At 39.8% G+C, this 22,217-nt stretch overlaps 1 protein-coding gene across 1 annotated transcript in view; it reads right to left on the bottom strand.

Moving 5' to 3' along the window:
- The window catches only part of drosha (drosha ribonuclease III), a 210,356-nt gene that overhangs the window by 51,413 nt on the left and 136,726 nt on the right, over positions 1-22,217 (bottom strand). Inside the window, exons 24-25 of the mRNA XM_036125221.1 lie at positions 16,246-16,290; positions 7,911-8,068 (exon numbers count right to left, since the gene is read on the bottom strand). Of these exons, the coding sequence (XP_035981114.1) occupies positions 7,911-8,068; positions 16,246-16,290 (203 nt within the window). The remainder of the gene's footprint in view (positions 1-7,910; positions 8,069-16,245; positions 16,291-22,217) is intronic.

The following is a 22,217-nucleotide window of genomic DNA, read 5'->3' as shown; positions in this document are numbered from 1 at the left end:
TGCTGCCTTAAATTCCGCCTTCCCTCTTCCTGATTGGCTATTTTCTAGTGTGTGCGCCTGGTAAGGGTAATAAGGGTGGGGTTTACCTCTGCGCATTTCTGTATCTTCAAAAGAAAATACAGGATAAATCTAGACAACAGACATAATTTGACTATATTAGCACGTATTTACCGTTCAAATGCAAACTTTTTCAAAGTGGGAGTTTTAGTCTGTTGTGTACCAAAGTATGCTGGAGTCAAATCTGAGGCCAGCTGCCCAAATCCACACCAGAACGGTTATGAAGGAAAATCATTCAAAGTGCGGAAACAGCCTAGTCAAAGTCCAGACCACAACCTGAAGTGAGACAGCAGGGCATAATGATGTGAGAAACTGAGAACGACGTCTGGGAGCTGCTAAACTGCTACATGTTAGGGTGTACTTAGACAGCTTTTAAATTTTAACTTCATCTTTGTTTATTGACTGATAAGACTGAATAATGTGTGTTTTTTTATATACAACAACTTTCCCTCTTAAGTATTTCCAGCTACTGCGCAAAAACCATTCAATTTAAAACGTTTGATATGAAGTTTACCCCATTAGCACCGAGGGAGGATTAGTTTTAGGCAAACCGGAAAGGAATTAAACTCGGATCCGATTTGAATGTTTAAGAGTGTGGTGGAAAAAAAATAAAAAATAAAGAAGTTGATTTTAATTTAAAGACCGCAGAGGAGCTTATGTAAGAGCACGGGGTAAGTATTAACTTGGAGCAACCACTTCTCTTTCCCTTCTACTGCGCCTCTGAGGTCCAGGACAGAGAGGCGGTTGGGGAAAAGGGACGCTGCTTGATGCCCACATTAAAAATAATCAGAGGGCTTCTTAATGAAAAGGCTCCGCCACGGCTCATGAGAGCGTGACGCTTCCGAGTTCAAAATGAGGGAGGCTCGGGAGAAATCATCCTCCAAAAAGTTTAGGGCCGCGCATCCGAGACACCTGATTCCCAAAAAAAAAAGCCGAAGCTCGACAGCGAGAGCGGAGGAGGAGAGGAGCGAAGAGATGTGGCGTGAGCTAATTTCACTTCCAATAGGTGGCCGAGGCATGGGAGGAAACAGCGGGGTGACGGCGAGAAAGGCAGTGAATAAGGGGGGGGGGGAGAAGACGGAGGGGGGAGAAAAAAAAGGAAGAGATCGAGCGGGTCAAAGAGGAAAGTGTGAGGCTGCACAAAAGAGGCTTCCTTTATTCACTCCAGCCGCAGAGCGACAACGCTCCTGGAAAGAAAAAAAAAAAAAAAAAAAGGTGGGGGGAAATTGAGGTAAAGTGTGGCGCCGAGGTTTTTATTCACCTTTGAATTTGATCTAAAATGCCTCTAACAGCACTTCTGAGCAGGCAGCAATAAGGCCGTGCAATCAAAAAGAAAGGACCTCTCCGTTTAAAAAAAAAAGAAGAAGAAAAGAAACATTTTCCTGCCGGTTCTGGGGGAAATAATGTTCTGGTTCGTTATGAACACTTGTGTACAATTCAGACAGAATTACTTTGGGCAATTTGTTGGTAGGGAATTGAGTGTTCTTTTGAAGACGTTTCAGCCTTTAAATCAACAGCTTCATACACTTAGAATAAATGCTGCCTCGACTTTATCTGCAGTGCCGTGGAGAAGTATTAGATCCCCTTATAGATTCCCTTTTCTTTCATTTACCGTGTGAAATCATCAAACTAATCATAATATAAGACAAAGTAACCTGTTTGAAACAATATATAGGGTAGTTTTTGTTTATAAAAATAACAAATAAACAAACCTACCTTATAAAGGAGAATAAAATCCAGCCAAACCAAACTGGCTCTTACTGACCATTAAATTAATTTTGTGCACTTGAGTTTTGCAGCAGTCCAAAGCGCAACAGCAATTCCACCTCTGACTGGCTCAATCAAAGTGGCCTAGTCAAAGTCTGGACTTAAATCTGGTTAAGATGTTGTGGCATGATCTTAAGCAGGTTGTTCATGTGCTAAAACCCACCAATAAAACAACTCAGCGGAGAAAATAGAGCCAAAATACCTCTAAAAGCGATATAAAAGGTTGCTTGATTGCAGTAGGTCCCTATTAGTTTTAGGGTGCAGTGACTTTTTCCACATAGGGTCAGCTTGATTACGATATTTTTTTTCCTTTAATTGACATTTGAAAAGTGTTTTCTCTATTTACACGTTAACGTTGTTTTGATATTTAACTCAAAGTATTTCAGTATGTAACAGAAGGGACAAAACACAAGAAAAACACCAATTCCCAGCACGGCTGGACTCTTTTTATGGCTCATTTCAGCGATATATTTATTGGCTTTGAAGCACATAGAGGAAACTTCAGTTATTTTTAAAAGTACTCGAGAAATGAAAGGTAAATTGAGTTTAAAAAGCGTTAGAACGGCTTCATAAAGAGGCTGCCTAAATGAGGAACTTGGGTAAATATAACTTAAAGTGTTGCGTTAAACCACTTAATTTGATTCATTTTTCTAATTCATTCTCCATAAGACTCAGAGCGTGTTTCATTAAACAAACAGCTAAAAAAAGTGCAAAAGTTGAAACGAAGATCTTTTTTTTCTTTCATTTAATGGATAACTGTCACCTTTTAAGCTAAGTAGATAAAATGAAATAAGAGCTGTGCATATTTGAAGTAATTTATGATTTCTTTATATTTCACTTCCTAACAGCCAGAGCTTCCTGTACTTTGACTTAATTACTTGTTCTAGCCATTTAACGTTTTCTTTGGATCTTGGTTTCCTTTTCACTCATTTTCTGTCCAATCCTTGAACCTGAGTGCGCTAAAAATACAGATATACATATTTTCTCTTTCACTGTAATGAAAAAATTTTCTTTTTAAAGGATTACTTAAAATATTTTAGAATATTATCAAAAGGTGATTTATTATGAATTACTAAAATAAAAGTGAAACTCATTCAGATTAATTACACAGAATGATATTCAAAGCATTTATGTATATTATATTCCTAGAAACATTATTAAAATGACATAAAAACAATAAAAAGGTATTTTTATACATATAAATGTTGTATTATGAGATGAATGCTAACATTAAAATTGTTCAGACTGTTGTGAAAGAAGTTGGCACTTAGAGTGCCGTCTCCAAGGATATTTGTAGAAAGTTTAGTGGAAGGAAAAAGTGCATTAAGTGAAGCCTATTCAAGAATTTCAGTAGAGATTGCCAAGGCGTGGACTGCAGATGGAATCGGACCTTCATGATCCACCACAGACAGACATAATCAGGACAAGAGCAACAAGTGTCGTATTTCTTGTGTTAAGCAAGTCCTGCCTCGGAGAACACATCACTAGTCCACCAGGAAACCGTAGAGCACTTCATGCTTCCCTCTGCTGACAACCATAATGGAAATAATGATTTAATTTTCCACCAGGCTTTGGTAGCGCCAGGCACAGTCAAAGGTACCAAAAACTGGTCCAGTGACCATGGTGTTATTGTGCTTGACTGGCCTGACCTGAACACCGTAGAGAATCTGTGGAGTATTGTCAAAAGGAAGAAGAGAAACACCAAAACCTACCATGCAGACGACCAGAAGGCTGTTATCAAAGCAACCTGGGCTGACCTGAACACCTCAACAGAACCACAGGCTGATTCTCTCCATGCCGCACTGACGCACTGATTCATGTAAAAGGAGCCCAGGTTCCTACAGCTTTTAGCCGTCTGCTTCCTTCTGGCTCCACCATAAGCTGTGTTATTATTAGCCACGTTAGCCTCAGATTAGCCTCGTGAGACCATCCTGATCTCGCGAGCTTTCAAGGTTTCACTCGCAGATCAGTCTGGCTACTCTCCGTTAAAGAAAATTTGGAGCCGTTCACCAAACGAACGTCCAATCAGCGTTGGCTTTGAGGCGGGTTGAGGTGTGACGCAACGGGAAGCGCGACAGTTCAGTCTAAAGAACATGGCGGCTTCAGCCGATGAAACTAGCGTTAGCGTGGCTATCGAGCAAGTTTTATCGGAATTACAGAGTATTTCTTTGCTGAGCTAACGAGCCTTTACATGCAGCAGCAAGAGCAGCTTGGCTTGTGTTTTCGTCGTCGCTGTTAGTACGTCATATGCTTCGTTGATCTGATTGGTTCATTTGGCCCGTCTATCACCAACATAGGCCAATCAGCTAACCAGTATTTTCGCCCCTTCCCAAAATTACTTCAACGGAAGGTTTCCAGATGGATATGCGGAGCAAATCTATCTGGCGGAGTCAGGTAAGCCTCAGATGGCTAATAAACTGGAAAGTAATGGGGGGGGGGGATTTGTTTCATTGTTTGTTCACTCTTTAGGAGCCATTAACTGAGTAACCTTTTCCTCCATTAATTTGTGCCACAGTGTTATAGCATTAGCTTGTAGCGTTAGCTTAGCATGTGGCATCATTCAGCGTTTTATCTTCTCCTGTCCGTCTGCCTCATAGAGAAAGTTCCTCTGAACAACACTTTAGATTTTCTTGTCGACAAACTGGGTGGCATAAGTGTTTCTGGCTGAACTCGAGATAAAATGGCAGCAGATTATAGCTGAGATGAGCGGCTGCAGGGATGCTGGGTATCTCTGATTTTACGGGACAATTTGGGAAGGTGTAAATGGGTCAAGTTTATATCAATTTTGGAGCAAATTAATATCTTTTAAAAAAAATTGTTGCAATTATATTGTGGTTTCAATCATTTTGACATCCTAAATTCAATTTAACAGGGTTTTGTTTAATCTTAGAAAAAGTCCAGAGATTCATCCAGACTAGGGCTGGGCGATAAATCGATTTAATCGATTAATTTACAATTCTTTAAGATTTCATTTTTGGAAAATCTGGATTTTATTTTGCCAATACACTCATTGGGTTTTCATGAAGAGAACAGCATGTGATGCTGAATATATGTTTAGGCAAATATATTGTCAAAATATTGTTAAGTAGAAACTTTTTTTTTTTACCATAATACGAGGTACTTACTTATTTTCTTTTTCAACTTAGTTTGAAGTTCACAAGTGCAGTGAAGCCTGTTCTTAGCTCAATGTGTAATACCACTAGCAGCAAATGTTTTGTTATATTTTCATTGTTTATAATGGCACGGCTGCCATCTTGTTTTACAAGCATGTTTCACAGCTTGTTTTTAGTTGCACTTTGAATCCAGGTCAACTCCCTCCAAAAATGCTTGACATAAAAAGCAAGGTTTTAAAATAATTTCTTTCATTTCTTTTTATGAAACAAAAAGGAGAAAAAAATCGATTAATCAGATTTGGTATGATAAAATCGAAGATTTAATTTTTAATCCATATCGCCCAGCCCTAATCCAGACCACATCAAAAGACTATAAAAACAGTCTGTCTGCATGAAGGAAAAGTATAAACCAATAAAGAATGACAGCAGACTTCTTTTAACAAACAGAACAGAAGCAGAAATGGATAATTTCTTCCCAGTTGTGCCTTTGGTGCCTCCACGACTTCTATACTTTCACTTCTTGCATCTTCTTCACCATCTAGGTCAGTCCGTCCTCCAGTCCTTGTCAAAGTGAAAGGCCAAAGGCCGACCACCGTCCCGTCTCCACATCCCTCCTTATCGTCTGACTCTTCTTTCCGCTATCTGACCTCGTTCTTCATTCCATCATGACAACATGACCCACTTCGGTCCGACCTTTGGTCCTCGTGGGCAGCCATTGCTCAGTTCCCGCTATCAAGTTGGTCGGCTGTATTTAGGTCAACGTGCCCTCGGCTACTAATGAGCTAATGAGCATAGATTAAACCAGAAACGTATCAATTCTTTCCACTCCGTTTTGCTGCGGGACAAGTAATCAGATTCAGCTAAACAAGTTTAAACCTCCAGCTCGCCGCCATCGAGGTTGGAAAATATCGCTTTCAACCTTGAGTTGGAAAGTCCTCAAAGTAAAGCTCAGTAGGAGACAAAGCTCTCGACCTCTAATCAACTGAACTGACCCCGAGTGGAGAGAGGTTTGACATTTAAGTGATGGATTAGAGCATGCTCAGGACTCTGTGTGTGTGCGTGGAAGTGTGCAGACGGCGCACACTAACACACCGAGAAGTGTCCTTGTGGCAAACCTAAGCAAGCAATTACAGAGCGCAACCTGCCAATAAGATATCAAACGTGTGCTGCCAAGCCTAATTTGCTTTAGCTGTCAAACCCACTATTGTGTAGACTTGTAAAGCGCAGAAGAGAGCTAAGCTTCAATTGCAAATAAGCCTCTCCAAGTCAGAATATAAAAAAAAAAAAAATTAAAAATACTCAAGCTGGAGAGTACAGCCTCATTATCCGGAAGGCGGGTTAATGAAAATTGCAATATTTTAAAAATTGCATTGTAGGAATAAATGAGAACAGCTACACAACAACGGCGTGTTTGTTGCCAGCAGACCCAGACGCTCGCTGCGATCAATTTTAAGCCATCCCTATAGAAAGTTTGCAACTTTTCCCCCCGACTATTGAATAAACGTCATAGCGCAAGGAATAGGGAAAAAAAAAAAAAAAAACACTTTCAAAGTGAGGGGTGTTGTAGCACTGCTGCGAGACGCCGCAATTAACAGAGAAAAACAGACCAGAAACCACATGTGTATCTCTGTCTCTGAGCGCAGCACGCACCGAGGATGTATAGTGAAGCCAGCCTTAATTAAATCTGCATCAAAAAGAATGATTTAAGCAGGACTCCAAGAAATCACTAGGTGGACTGAAGCACGACAGCGAGGGAGAGAAAGAAGAGGCAGAAAGGGGGAGGAATGAGAAAAATCTGACAAACGAGAGATGCGGCTGAAATAAATGAAAGAGAAAACCTCGGGGCCGGCACAATCCATTGAATCAAAACCACATTTCCCATGGGGCCGTGGGGTTACGGCCTCGCAGTTAGAGGCACAACACAGGTATGGGTGCTTAGAAGTCTCTTGTGGCTCTCTTTCCTCTCCTGAATGGGAAACACTCAGATCAGACATGTTTCTAAAAAATAAAATAAAAAATAAAATAAAGATAGGAGGACCATTTTTCAACCAACATGGTGAACACACTGCAAAAACAGAATTAAAAATATGTAAAATCTTCTTGAAATGTGTGTATTTGTCCTTGATTTGAGCAGGTAAATAAGATTATCTGCCAATGGAATGAGTAATTTTACCCCTACAATAAGATAATTAGATATAATGCACTTGAAATAAGTTGATGGAGATGAGTTCTTCCTATTTTAAGTGCAAAAATCTTATTCCATTGGCAGATCATCTTGTTTACCGACTTAAATAAAGTACAAATACACTAATTTCAAGAAAATTTTAACTTATTTTTAGTTTAGTTTAGTCTGTTTTTGCAGAGCAAGACGCCACTTGTGCAACAGAGCAGGGATACGCTGCAGGAGGAGGGCAAAACGATAACGATGGAGGACAGATCCAAGGCTGTGCAACATCATCCTCACCCCCTTTAACTATTTTAATATGAGAACATGGTTTATTAAATTACAAACACAAATGACCGACACAAACACCCCTAAGTAAAACCAGAGCATGGAGAGCATTAATCAGAGACTAAATGACAACAAAGAAGACCCGTCACCCCAACTACTGGCTTAGTAGTTTGCTGAGTTTTTCTACCAAGTCAAATAAAAAGCTAAACAAAAAATCTATTTATATGAAGGCTCTATAGTTGTTATTTCTTGACAGCAAGTGGGCTCCTGACCCCAACTTTGGGAAACATTGGTGCACCAGACACTAATTCTAAAAATAAAGAAGAAGGTGCTCTGGTCAGGTGACACATTCTGAGGGTCTTCGTTGAGTTAAGGAGCGTTTCTGTTGTGAATAATGAAGTTGTTTAATAAAGACACAAAATCAGTTCATAAGAAGTAAAAAGTCCAAGGAAAACAGAAACTCTGGAGAACTGACTTGACGTCCAGACTGAGAGTGTCCTACGACGACGGAGAGTACTCACAGGGTGAGGTGGTTGAAGCCTACGGTTCTCAGGGTGAACGCTCTGGCCAGCAGGCGGACATGCGTGAACAAAACCCCAATCGAGTCCTCAAAGCTGGTGAGTTTCTGAAGAACCGGAGACGTCTCAATTAGCTGCCGGTCAGACTGAGGCTCCTGCACCTGGTTGGAGAGAGAACAGAGCAGAGATTAGGCTCGGCGACAAGACCTGAAACGCTGCAGGGAGGATTGGAAACGGCTCGTCCTCGACTTTCAGGTGAAGATCAACTAAGCGAGGTCCTAAATCGGCACCAAAATCCTGACTTTCATAAAAGGATACAAAGCATTTTCAAACACTTGTTATTGAAGTTCATCAGTAAGACTGAAAGAAATGCTTCTGAACTACAGGTTTCCGTACTTGTTGCGACAATGCGGTTTTCTTCTGAGAAAAAGAAATCCTCCGAGGCTGAGGTCATGGTTCTCCACCAGAAAAAAAGTTTAAGGCTTCTTCTAGGCTGGAGGCGATTGCCACAAACAGAGGACTTTAGCTATCCCTCCTGATCTATTCAACTCAACTCAATTAAATTTTATTTATATACCGCTAATTCATTAAACATGTCATCTCAAGGCTCTTTCTAAAGTCAAAATTCAATCTGATCATACTAAATTGGGTCAGATCCTCCAGGTTGGTCAGAAAGTTTCCTCTCTAAGGAAACCCAGCAGGTTGCATCAAGTCTCTCCAAGCAGCATTCACTCCTCCTGAAAGAGCGTAGAGCCACAGTGGACAGTCGTCTGCATTGTTGATGGCTTTGCAGCAATCCCTCATACTGAGCATGCATGGAGCGACAGTGGAGAGGAAAACTCCCCTTTAACAGGGAGGAGAACCTCCAGCAGAACCAGAACCAGGCTCAGGGTGAACGCTCATCTGCCTCCACCCACTGGGGCTTAGAGAAGACAGAGCAGAGACACAGAAAGCACAGAAGCTCACATTGACCCAGGAGTACTTTCTATGTTAGATGGTAATAGAGGATGATCTGTCTTGCCTGGATGATGTCACAGCTAACAGAATGCTGTGTGAATCTGAAGTAAAGACAAGAGGTCCCATAAAGAATCTGTTGAGGAACTGTTTATCTCTACTTCCCTGAAAACGTCTTGGGTTCCCCAGTAATTGACTGGAGAGATAGGGTCCATCCAAATCCTTTTATTGAGTAAGGACCGTTTATCCAGAGTGGAACCGCCTCAGCGGTCGCCATGATTAGTGCTGTCTGAATAGTGCAGTCAGCATGGAAGGAGGCAGGAAAAGGAGCCTGTATGCTTCCTCCGGCGGCTAGTTTAGCCTAGGAACCCTGCAACGTCCTTTACCGGTGCTAAGGAGCTATAAAGGCTTCCCACAATCCTTTGCGTAATCACAGCCCACAAAGTAAATGAATGTCTGGAGAATGGAGAGCGAAGAGAGTATGCACTTTGTAATTGATTTCCAGATTTGACTCACATCATCCATGAGCGTTCAACGTCATGTAACGACAACGTCGGAGTTAAAGGCTGTCCGAAATCGGCACAGCAGTCCGAAGCTGCTTTCCTCCACACCAAAGAGCGCTTACTGTTGACCCCATGAAAGGACAAGGAACAGTAGCTAGTAGCTGTTATTAAGGGTATTCAGATGGAGTCGTAGAGATGTCTGGCTTTCTCTTTGGAGCCGGTACCTACTAGCCCTGGTTTTGGACAGGCAGACAGACGGTACTGATGAAAGAAGGACTCTATGAATGGACGGATGGGATGAAAAGATTTCTGTGTTACAATTTTACACGAATGACTGCTGTTAGATGGACGTCATTAAAGTGGAACTGGATGGAATGAACAACTCCATTAATTAAAGGATGGTAGCAATGGATGGATAATGTCATTTATCAGATCGGTGGCTGGATCAATGAATAGAAGAGGTAAAGGATGGACAAAAAGAACCAAGGATTGAAAATAGCGAATTATTTACTGAATGGATGGATGAATGATGGAGGATCTTCCAGTTAGGAGTTAGTTTTCCCAGTATAACACATGTTATGCCTTATTTAAGGGGTTCCTCAGAGAGATGTGTCTGTATGGTCAGACAACTCAAACCCCAACACTGAAAAACAGGATTTGCACACCTCTGACCTGAGAGCTGACAGGCAGCAAGAAGGGATGAAATGGGCTTGGTTTTATAAAAAAATCACAGCACAAATAGCCAAACACTAGGGAAATATCCCCACCCCCCCAGTGTTTAATGAAGATGTTCGGCCCGGGTGTCAGGAAAACGAGAAAGCTCCACAGTTTGTTCTGCTTGGGGGCCTGTTTAGAGTGTGTATTTTTACCCCGCCTCAAAACAAACCGGGAACAGATGGAGTCTCTTAGTCGTTAACTTTTAAGTCACTTCTCTCTGAATCTGCTGTTTCATACAGTCGATTAATACATCTGTGGTGACTCAGGCGTGCAGCGAGTCAAGTTTGCCCGTTTATGACGCAGCTATCACAGACGGGCAAAACTCTTACATTGATGAGTCTTGGAGAAAAATGACTGCCATTTATTATTGTTTCTTGGCACGCGATAAAATGCGGCAGATTGAGCTTTAAAGGTAGAAGGCCTTGTACCCTCTTTAACCACAATATTTGGCTCATTACAGGAGGAAACGCCACGCTTAAAGAGAGGAAAAAATGTAAACAAATGAATGTATGCTTGCTGAATCATGGAGATGTGCCAATGGGGGAATTAATTAAGCTAGCGGATTCGTCTGTGCGGCGCAACTGTGAAACATATTTTCAAGAAGACGTGCAAACACGGAGACGTGCAGCTTCACGAGGACATTCAAAGAAAACTGCAGCGCGTTTATTTGCCCTTGTCAGGCCGATCCCTTGTGCTGCTTTGTTCTCCCAAACAAACAAGATCAAGGCTCTTTAGAAGAGGATGATGACCGCTTTCCTTTTGTTTCTCCAACATTTCTTTTTGTCTGTGCTCTCTTGGAGCGTCGTTTTCTTTTTTAACTTTCCCATGTCAAGCCGGCGAGCAGAGCAGAGATGTATTTTTAAACTGGAGTATTTTAATTGGAGCGCTGCCGGTAATGTCATGGTTCCAGCTTCCGGCACGTGCGGAGAAACATTTCATTCATGCCATTTTCTTTTTTTTCTTTTTTTTAAATCCCCTCTGTTAATTAACGGAAGGCGTTTAAATGTCATGAATCGCAACAAACATCGTCTGACGAGTTCAGCACTCGCAGGAGCTAGCTATCCTTCAGGGGGGGAATGGCCAGCAGCAAGGCTTCAAACGAAGAGAGAAGAGGGTAGGAAGGGGGGGGAATCAACAGAAGCCATGAAGAAATAAATAAATATAAAAATGTTTGAAATGCCTTCAAAGCATCACTTTCAGCTGAGTCCAAAACGAAGGCAGAATCAGAGTCGAGGCACCAAAAAAAAAGCTCAACACTCGTGTACCCCCCTGATAAACAGAAGGAGAAATTTTGTAATCCACACTCGACGTAAATGACGTTCTACTAAATTATCCTGGAGAGCTGCTGTGTGTTGCAGAGGGGGGGGGGGGGGGTGAAGTGAAAACACGAAGAAGTGCCTGTAAACCACGAGGCGTTCCACTTCCCTCCGCAGGGCGAGTCGGTGGCAAGCCTAACGCATGCCAAAGACCTGGGCACGCGTAATTACACATGCCGTGGCGAGCTGCCACCGCCGTCAGCTCCAACCTCATTAGGGCAGCTCCTCTTTCACTTCCTCCTCGTCTTGGTGGGCAAGGAAATTGGGTTACACCTTGTTACCTTTCAGCAATGATTTTTGGGCTTCATGTTCTGACTTTGGGAGCTTTCAAAGGCTTATGAAGAAATGTGGTTTTTTTTTTTTTGTAATGAGTGTGTAGATTACAGCAGCTCTGTGCTAAAGACTCGAATCATACAATATTTTCCTCATACTCACACTGACTAAGCAACAGACACCAAGTCGCGCAGTTTGGACGTAAATGAGAATCAGCTTGCTAGACATTCCTTCGGTATAAACTGTTTAAAGTTTAAACGGAGGAACATAGCGCCTTCAGACATCTGGAAATGGTCCCCAAGGAATTTTCTTCTCGATGTCTTGGCCGTTTTGTTTTTTTTCCATCAATTCACAAAAGGAAGCCGTGTGGACAAGGTGTTGCTTCAAACTACATCCCCCATCGAGCCTCCATTAGACACAAATGCGGTGAATTAACCTACCAAAAGAGAATTATTGAGCGATTATCAGTGTGCAGGAGAATTATGCAACCAGGTGAAAAATAGATACCTTTTTGTGTAGCAGCAACCATAGCATCCAAGACACAATAAATGTCCCGTTTAATGAGGGCCAAAAAGTTCACAATAGGGTTTAGGTCAGGTAAGGAAAGAGGCAGTGGCATTATTCTCTCGTCTTATTGGCCATCGCAGGCTGGCCATTAAGTGGAGTGCATCGATTCATGCAATGAAGCTTTGTCCTTTGTTTAAAAAAAAAAAAAATCACATTTTTATTGTATAACTGTCTCCTAAGAACTGCGTTGATTTTAAGGCCCAGTCTCCTGGTCTGTCAAATGTTACTCTCATCTTATTATCCAATTACACACTGCAAAAACGGTTCTAAAAATAAGTAAAATGTTCTTAAAGTTAATGTATTTATCCTTGATTTGAGCAGGTAAATAAGATTATCTGCCAATGGAATGAGTATTTTGATCACTAAAATAAGATAATTAGACATCCTGCACTTGAAATAAGATGATGGTGATGAATTGTTCCTATTTAAAGTGCAAAAATCTTATCCTACTGGCAAATCATCTTATTTACCTGCTCAAATCAAGGACAAATACACTCATTTTAAGAACATTTAACTTATTTTTAGTTCCGTTTTTGCAGTGCATGAAACCTCTGATGTGGTATTTCTTGGCATAATGTTGACTTTTCAGCTTGTGTGTCTTCTTCTGTGGTGGTCGGGTTTCAGCCTGCCTTACCTTGGCCATACAGTTAAGCAATGAACACCTTTCACTTCTGGAACATGACAACCGTGGAGGACAATCACTTGGTAGCTCCACATGATTCCTGGTAGCTTCACATTTGATTCTAGAGATGCACCGATCCAGGTTTTCGTAAAAAATGGAGCCGATATCCGATACGGGTATCGGATCATTTCTATTTGATTCTTCTCAAAACCTTTGGCAGTTGATGGGCATTTTTTGCAACTATTTACAACAACATGTTTAATGTTGCTGTGATCACACAGTCATATATTAACAATTTCAAGAGTGGTGCATTTCTATAGAACATGATGCTGATCAAATAAAAAGGTAAAAACAATAGAAATCTAAACAATAAACACAAAAGTTGAGCAAAAAATTACTGGCACATTAACATCGACATTGATTTCAGAGATTACACAGAATAAACTAGTTTAAACAGGCGGGTTTTGAGAATTAAGTGAGGACAGAGAGTCAGTCACAGATGTTTTGGGGAAGACATTTAAAATGATGGCGGGCTATGCTCTGGACCCATAGTTATTAAACAAGCAGGAGATGTGACAAGAAGAAAGGATGAAGAAGAGCGAAAGAGTTCAGGTGGATGTGTAATAGCAAAAAAAGATCAGTGAGGTAAGGATGTGCCAAGTTAGTGAGGGCTTTGAAAGTGAGGAGGAGCATCTTGAAATCAATGTGCTATTTGATGGATAACCAGTGAAGATGTATAGGAATACAATGTGTTCGAAGGAGGAGGAGTGTGTGTTCTGGATAAGTTGAGGTGTGTAAAAGATTTTGAGGAAAAGACCTGAAAGAAGGGAATTAGAGAAACCCAGTTGAGAAGAAAAGTGGGTTGATTAGGCTGTTTTGAAGGTGGAAATATACAGACCGGGTAATAATCCGGATATGCTAAAGTAAGAGTATGGGAACACACCCAGACTCTTAGCTAAGGGGAAGGAGAATCTGGTTTTACATTTGGTTAAAGTTTTGCTCTGCTTGGACCAGATCCTCCTTCAATAAACAAATCCACATCACCTGACACGTTTAAATCCAGTAAGCATTCAAGTTAATACACTGAACTTTTCTAACTATAAGTCGCTCCAGAATTTAGGTTGCACCAATCAAAACATTTGTCATAAAATGTAACAGATGTACTCAAGCCAATTGCTACTCATGCTACCAGCTACTCAGGCAAAGAAATTACTCATGCTTAAAAATGCTAACAGTTACTCAAGCTACAAGCAACAAGAGTTAACATTAACAACAGCTAAAAGCTACCCAAGCTAACTGTGAGTCAGCAAATATTCAAACTTACAGCTACAAGGAGTAAAAGCCATTAAAGGTAAAAGCTACACAGGCCAACAGCTAAAAGTTAAAGTCAAGTTAAATGGTAATCAGACTGATAGTTATTCAAGATTATACTAAACTTAACAGTTAACCAAACTAATGATAAACTAAGCTAACAAAAAAAAACCTAGCTACACCGCTAACAGAGACCGTATTCAAGCTAACCAAGTCGCAGGTTACTAAATGTAACCACTACATTAAAACATCACCCTTAGTAAAAGCAGGTACGGTAAAACCTACAATACCATCAAACAAGCTAACATTCGGGCAATAGTTTTAAGCCTCAGTTAAGAGTTTTTATGTAAATGCTGCGTTTCCAATTTGTAAAACTAATTTGGGGCAAACCATTCAACTGAGAAAATACAACAAGCTTGTTTCTGAAACACAGAATGTAATTCAATTAAATTGTATCTATATAGCGCCAATTCATGAAATGGATTCAAAATCACACTGCAAAAAGGGAACTAAAAGTAAATAACATTTTCTAGAAATTAGTCAATTTTTCATTGATGTGAGCAGGTAAATAAAACTATTTGCCAATGGGATTAGTAGTTCTACCCCTAAAATAAGATAATTAGATAGTCTGCACTTGAAAAAATAAGATGATGGAGATGAATTGTTCCTACTTTAAGTGCAAATATTTTATCCCATTGGCAAATAGTCTTATTTACCTGCTCAAATCAAGAAAAGTGCACTCATTTCAAGAAAAATGTACTCAATTTTAGTTCCGTTTTTGCAGAGCAGATTATACAGATTGGATCAGATTATACAAATCGGTCAAAAAATGTCCTATCTAAGGATGTATTGATGTATTAATGTATTGAGATAGATTGATGACCGTGTTTCAATGTGGACCTTATGTCCTAGTCCAGATAAAAGAAGCATATAGGGGAAAAAAGGGGGAGAAAAAAAAAAATTTCAGAAAGCCTAGAAAAGCATTGATCAAAACTAATTTAAAATATGACAAGAAAGTCTGGATCCTTAAAAATAAAAAAAAAACCAGTTAAAATGTAGTTTGAAAATTTGGCACAGTGCTGAATATCAATGTGAGTGAAAAAAGCAGGATGCTATCAAGCTACCATAAAGTTGGAACAATTTAACAACCCACTGTCAGGGGACCACCCTGAGGAAACATCCCGAACAGCATCCAGTGTGTGGTAATGAGGCTCCAGCTTTGAAGTGGCTAATGGAAGCAGACCTCGCACCACAGAGCCGTGGTGGGTCGCAGGGTGGACCCACGGGGCTCCACCCTGTTCTTGTACCCACCGCTGGGGCCTGCGCTGTGCAGCTCACCAGGAAAAGAAAGAGTGTTGGCTGCAGTCGGTTAATCCTGAGCACTGACAAGCTCAACAAAAACACCCAGGCTCTCCAAGAGTCTTCAACATTTGGAGGGGGTGACAAATAGATGGATAAGGAGGCAAAGACGAAGACATACGTCCACAAACAAAGCTATTTCGGGCCAAGGCATGTGAAAACAGACATGTAGGAAAATGCTGAGACACTTTTGCATATGCACTTACACAAGAGCTTAAGCACGAATCTCACAAAGAAACACTTTCTTCCCACAAACACATCAGAGAGAAAGATGCCTGGCGGTCCCTGGAGACCTCGTGTGATTCGGGATCGTAATCCTGTTATGGCATCTTTGATCTCGTCTTCCAAATTCTAATTTCAAACAAACACTGCTGACATGTTCAGTGTTTCTGTGCAGTGCATGCAACTCAAAGCACAGCAGAGGCGCCGAGCGAGAGCGAGGGGGGGGAGCAAAAGACGACGGAGAAGAGTGAAATGTTGCTGAAGAAGAGTAAATCAAAAAGAGGATTAAGGTCTTGACCAAAACCGGAAAGCAGCACAATAAAGCTGGTGGAAAACATTCTGACAGATATAAAATGTAAGTCAGCCATTGCAGAAAATAACTCTCCTCTCTCTCTTTCACCAGAAGACAATTTTACACAAATGGATGAGGTGAGTTTTAATGAGAGGCAAGCGAGACAAAATAAACATCAATATAAAAAGGCATCTCGACCAACCTGCAGGGGGTGTGGTGGGTAGTGGAGCCAGACCTCCCGCAGGTCCTGTGAAGACAGAAACAGAGACGAGGAGTCAGGCAGGAGGAACTGATGGCACGAGGGTCCTCCAAGTTCCAGAGTATAAATAACACAGTAATGACAAAAATAAACAATTCAGGAAATTATTAATTATAGATTATTTTTTTAAATAAACAAAGGGGAAGATAAAATCTTTGATTGTTCTTCAGATACTATTCAAAACACTTAGTCCAGCTTTTGAGCAAAGTAAAAACAAATACTACAAGGATATACAATTTCTTTGAAGGTTGGTTGTGTGGAGTAATTGTAAGCAAACAGGGGCTTATCTGTAAAACAGAGCATCCAGACCAATCCAAGTTTGAAGAATCAAATTGTAATGGAGAAATCATGTCAACATCTCCTCTCTTAGCTACTAAAACTAACATCTGTTTGGAAAATCAACTATTTAAGCTAGTAAAGTCAACTTTTCCACAACTGTTGCAGCATGCAATTATGGGGGACACTTCTGTTACCGTGTGAGTGAATGACTGAATGTAGTCTAATCCACTGTGGGGTCCTCTGGACTTGATAAAGGGCTATACAAGTACAGGCCATTTACCATTTTAATGCTAACAACTACTCCAGCTACAAAAAACAAACAAAAAAAACACAAAAACTAGCAGCTATTGACGCTAAACTATTTGAGCTAACAATTACTGTTGCTAAAAACAGCTTACAGAAATGGATACTTAGGCTAACAGCTAGTAGAGCTAAAGCTAATTAAGCTAACAACTGTTTGCAATCAACAACTACTTATGCTAATACTGTCTGAAGCCAATAGCTGAATACCTGTTCAAACAATTATTTAAGTCATCAGCCATTCTGGCCTCAAAGTTGAGCAATTTTAGCATCGTGCCCACTAGCTTGAGTAGACATTTAAACTACTAGTTGAAGTAAACATCAGCTTGATAGTACCATGATGGCATCAACTTCACTGTCGCCTAATCAAATGCTTACTCACAACAAGCCCAATTCAACAGAAATTTCACCAATCCATTAAAGCTTTAATTTATCTACTTTAAAGAGTAAATGAGATTTCTGAGTGGTGCAAAGTAAATATTTTCAGATTCAGATAAAGTGGAGCGGTTAGCACTGCTGCTTTGCAGTAAAAAGGTTCCCATGCATGGTATAGATGCTACGGTTTCCTTTCCCCAGCCCAAAAACACGACAGCTGGAAACATGTCCAGGGTGTACTCTGCCTCTTTCGCAATGACTGCTGCAGACAGGCACCAGCGCCCCCCTATGGCCATGCAAGTATAAGCAGTAATACATAGTTTACTGAAAAGGCTTTGAGTTCAAATAAGCTTATCCTGCATCGTTTACATCTCAATTGCTGTACTGTGAAATCACTGTGCACTTTATACTGGAACTGTCCTGCAACATTACTTTTTTTATCCTGCAAAGTTACTTTATTTTACTGCTAAGTTACTTTATTTTCCTGCTAGGTTACTTTATTATCCTGCAAAGTTACTTTATTATCCTGCAAAGTTACTTTACTATCCTGCAAAGTTACTTTATTATCCTGCAAAGTTACTTTACTATCCTGCAAAGTTACTTTATTATCCTGCAAAGTTACTTTATTATCCTGCAAAGTTACTTTACTATCCTGCAAAGTTACTTTATTATCCTGCAAAGTTACTTTATTATCCTGCAAAGTTACTTTACTATCCTGCAAAGTTACTTTACTATCCTGCAAAGTTACTTTATTATCCTGCAAAGTTACTTTACTATCCTGCAAAGTTACTTTATTTTCCTGCAAAGTTACTTTACTATCCTGCAAAGTTACTTTACAATCCTGCAACATTACTTTACAATCCTGCAAAGTTACTTTATTATCCTGCAAAGTTACTTTACTATCCTGCAAAGTTACTTTACAATCCTGCAAAGTTACTTTACTCTCCTGCAAAGTTACTTTACAATCCTGCAAAGTTACTTTACTATCCTGCAAAGTTACTTTATTATCCTGCAAAGTTACTTTATTATCCTGCAAAGTTACTTTACTATCCTGCAAAGTTACTTTACTATTCTGCAAAGTTACTTTATTATCCTGCAAAGTTACTTTACTATCCTGCAAAGTTACTTTATTTTCCTGCAAAGTTACTTTACTATCCTGCAAAGTTACTTTACAATCCTGCAACATTACTTTACAATCCTGCAAAGTTACTTTATTATCCTGCAAAGTTACTTTACTATCCTGCAAAGTTACTTTACAATCCTGCAAAGTTACTTTATTATCCTGCAAAGTTACTTTACAATCCTGCAAAGTTACTTTATTTTCCTGCAAAGTTACTTTACTATCCTGCAAAGTTACTTTACAATCCTGCAACATTACTTTACAATCCTGCAAAGTTACTTTATTATCCTGCAAAGTTACTTTACTATCCTGCAAAGTTACTTTACAATCCTGCAAAGTTACTTTATTATCCTGCAAAGTTACTTTACAATCCTGCAAAGTTACTTTATTATCCTGCAAAGTTACTTTATTCTGGAATCCACTGCAATTCACTGAAATTCTTAAGCTGTATGCAAATGAAATTTCGTTCTGTACGCACTCTGTGCATACAAAATGACAATAAAGTTTGTCTAAGTCTAATGGGGGGGGGGGGGCAAAAAACAAAAACTAAAAAGCAGTCGTGCAACAAAACATCCCACAGTTGGTACAGTGGACATGTACCTTAGCGGGGTCTATTTTCTATGGCGGTAAACAGATGTCGTTAAACCTTACCTGCCTTTCCTGTAGAGCCCAGCTCTACAGTAACTTTATAGATTAAATGTAAAAAAGATAGAGGCTGGAAAAGCATATAGCACTAAGGGAGAAGGGGGGAGAATAAGTGCTCAGGCTGTTGCCAAGGAGAAAAGCGCAAAAAGGGCAGCTTTAGGCTCTACCGTTGAGTGAGTCGTAGTGGTATAGAGAAGTGGACAGGCCCTCTAAAGTACAGTATCACTCAGGTGTTTACTTTATTATCCTGCAAAGTTACTTTACAATCCTGCAAAGTTACTTTATTTTCCTGCAAAGTTACTTTACTATCCTGCAAAGTTACTTTACAATCCTGCAACATTACTTTACAATCCTGCAAAGTTACTTTATTATCCTGCAAAGTTACTTTACTATCCTGCAAAGTTACTTTACAATCCTGCAAAGTTACTTTATTATCCTGCAAAGTTACTTTACAATCCTGCAAAGTTACTTTATTATCCTGCAAAGTTACTTTATTATCCTGCAAAGTTACTTTATTCTGGAATCCACTGCAATTCACTGAAATTCTTAAGCTGTATGCAAATGAAATTTCGTTCTGTACGCACTCTGTGCATACAAAATGACAATAAAGTTTGTCTAAGTCTAATGGGGGGGGGGGCAAAAAACAAAAACTAAAAAGCAGTCGTGCAATAAAACATCCCACAGTTGCTACAATGGACATGTACCTTTAGCGGGGTCTATTTTCTATGGTGGTGAACAGATGTCGTTAAACCTTACCTGCCTTTCCTGTAGAGCCCAGCTCTACGGTAACTTTATAGATTAAATGTAAAAAAGATGGAGGCTGGAAAAGCATATAGCACCAAGGGAGAAGGGGGGAGAATAAGTGCTCAGGCTGTTGCCAAGGAGAAAAGCGCAAAAAGGGCAGCTTTAGGCTCTACCGTTGAGTGAGTCGTAGTGGTATAGAGAAGTGGACAGGCCCTCTAAAGTACAGTATCACTCAGGTGTTTAAAAGGTTCAAGAAGATAAACCTTTAAAATGCAACGGGAGGTGTTGTGTGTGTGGTCATTGGTATTGAGTGGGAGCCTCATTTTCTCAACACACTCTCTGCTGGCAGCCCATCGCCTTGAGCAGCCAATGAAAAATTCATGACGGCGGTCAATACATTTGAGTAAATGCTTCCTTTCGGTTGCCTGTATCCAAGACTGGGACTGGAGGTGGAAGGCGCCGGGTACACGGCGTTGCCTGTGAGCGCGGGACTCGCTGGCTGTGGAGATCACTTAAAGACCATCGATAGCGCCGGCTAATGGATCTCATGTTATCACAGCCTTTGTTTCAGTCACAGTATTGGCTCACAAATAGACGCGGGTGTAACGCTATCTTAAAACATCTGCACATACACAAGTGGGAACTGGAAAGGACACGGAGCAACCAAAAGGGAAAAAACAAATAGACGAAGTGAAGTACATACGAGATGAAGCGGCTTGTGATCGAGGGTTTTGATTAAAACTAATCCACAGGGCGCACACGAGCCGCCCACATGCCGTATATAGACCTGAACAGCTAATGTTTCAATTACAGCAATTCTAAAGACAAGGCAGACGATGATTAAGCCAGCATTGAGTGGGGATTTAAGAACAACAATATTTTTACTCTTTTTCTCTCTCTCCCAGCGCAAGGAAGGTATAATTACTGGGGCCACAAATCATCGTGTGAAGCGGCTGAATCACAGCCATTTGGAGGATTTACCTCTAGTGGTCCAAACAAGATTTACCTCTAGTGGTGCAAAAAAAAAAACAAAAAAAAAAACACTTGCATGTTTATTTGGCTGTCAATTGCCTAGCTTATAATAAAAGAGAAAATTAAAAGCACAGTAAAATCACGCACAAACTACACAAAAAGGCCTGGTTTTTGGGGTGTATAAAAATCCAACCATAAGTCCACAATAAAGTTTTTTTTACCTTTAATGTGGCCTATAACTAGCATACAACTCAAAAAGCTAAATTCATCCTTTTAGAGAAAAATAAAATATGTTGTATGACATGCACATCCATAACCCTTTCTTTTATGCTCCACCTGTATTCCTTGGAAACAACAAAGCTATTTTAAACGTTGAAGTAGAAATACAGCAATCTTTACATTAAAAAGATTAATCTCAAAGTCCTTAATGTACATAGTACAAATTCAGAGATTTTCTGAATTTTCAACTCCCTAAGTACTAGTTTTAGCTGTTAAAAGTCAGCCTTTTTATTTATTTTTTAGAAAAGGAATAAAACAAAAAGGCTAAACTAGGGCTGAACAATTAATCGCATTTTCAATATAACCGCGATTTAGAAAAACGCAATTTCCAAATCGCAGAGTCTGCAATTTTTGGCTATGTAACAATTAGGGAATTAGACACGTCCATTAGGTGTTGGTAAAATGTTTAAAGTGGGTTTGCCTCCACATGGAAGGGAAGACAGTTGCAGCAGTGAGATAATCTAATTTTATTACTTGTTTTAGAGTTTATATAATCATACAAAGCATTAAGTTCTGGTCAATCAGTTTAATACATAGACTTGCTTGTTGGTTTCACTTTATGTTCAACAAGGATTGATGTCCAAATCAACTAAAAGCTGTTCTCTTGAACAATATTCTGATTAATAAAAACATTAAAAGTTCTTGTTTTAAATAGTCCTTGTTTACAAACATCTTTATTTAGAGTCCATTTTTGTTGCTTGTGGTTAATGCAGAGAAAAGTCAAAATTGCAATTTTGGTTGAAATATATTGTGGGCAGAACACAATCATTTCTGCTCTGAGTTTAGACGCTGTGGGTCTTTTAGCACCTAGTCTGCACAGCGAGGAAACAAAATGATTTGTTGTTTGTATATGTTTAAAAAGACATGATAAATTAAACTGGAAAAAAAACAAAACGCATTAATATTAAGAAAAACAAAATCGCAATTAGATTATTTTCCAAAATCGTTCAGCCCTAGGCTAAACATCTTTTTTTTTTCTTATTACAAATATGCAACTGAAGCTGTTGGATGTCTGGGAATGGATCTACCCAACGTAGGAAAAAAAAAGTAGACATCTTTACCTAATGGTAAACTCAAAACACTTCTAAAAACACTGATAATGTATTCAAATGTCAACACAGTTAAAGACTGTAAATGTTAAAATCCACCCAAAAAAAAATACAAATAAATAAAACCTGGCCAGATGTCAAGCTATTTACAT

Source organism: Fundulus heteroclitus, chromosome 21 (genome assembly GCF_011125445.2).
Source record: "Fundulus heteroclitus isolate FHET01 chromosome 21, MU-UCD_Fhet_4.1, whole genome shotgun sequence".
NCBI lineage: Eukaryota > Metazoa > Chordata > Actinopteri > Cyprinodontiformes > Fundulidae > Fundulus > Fundulus heteroclitus.
Note: the sequence above shows the minus strand (reverse complement) of the source record. Positions and strands in the feature narration are given on the sequence as shown.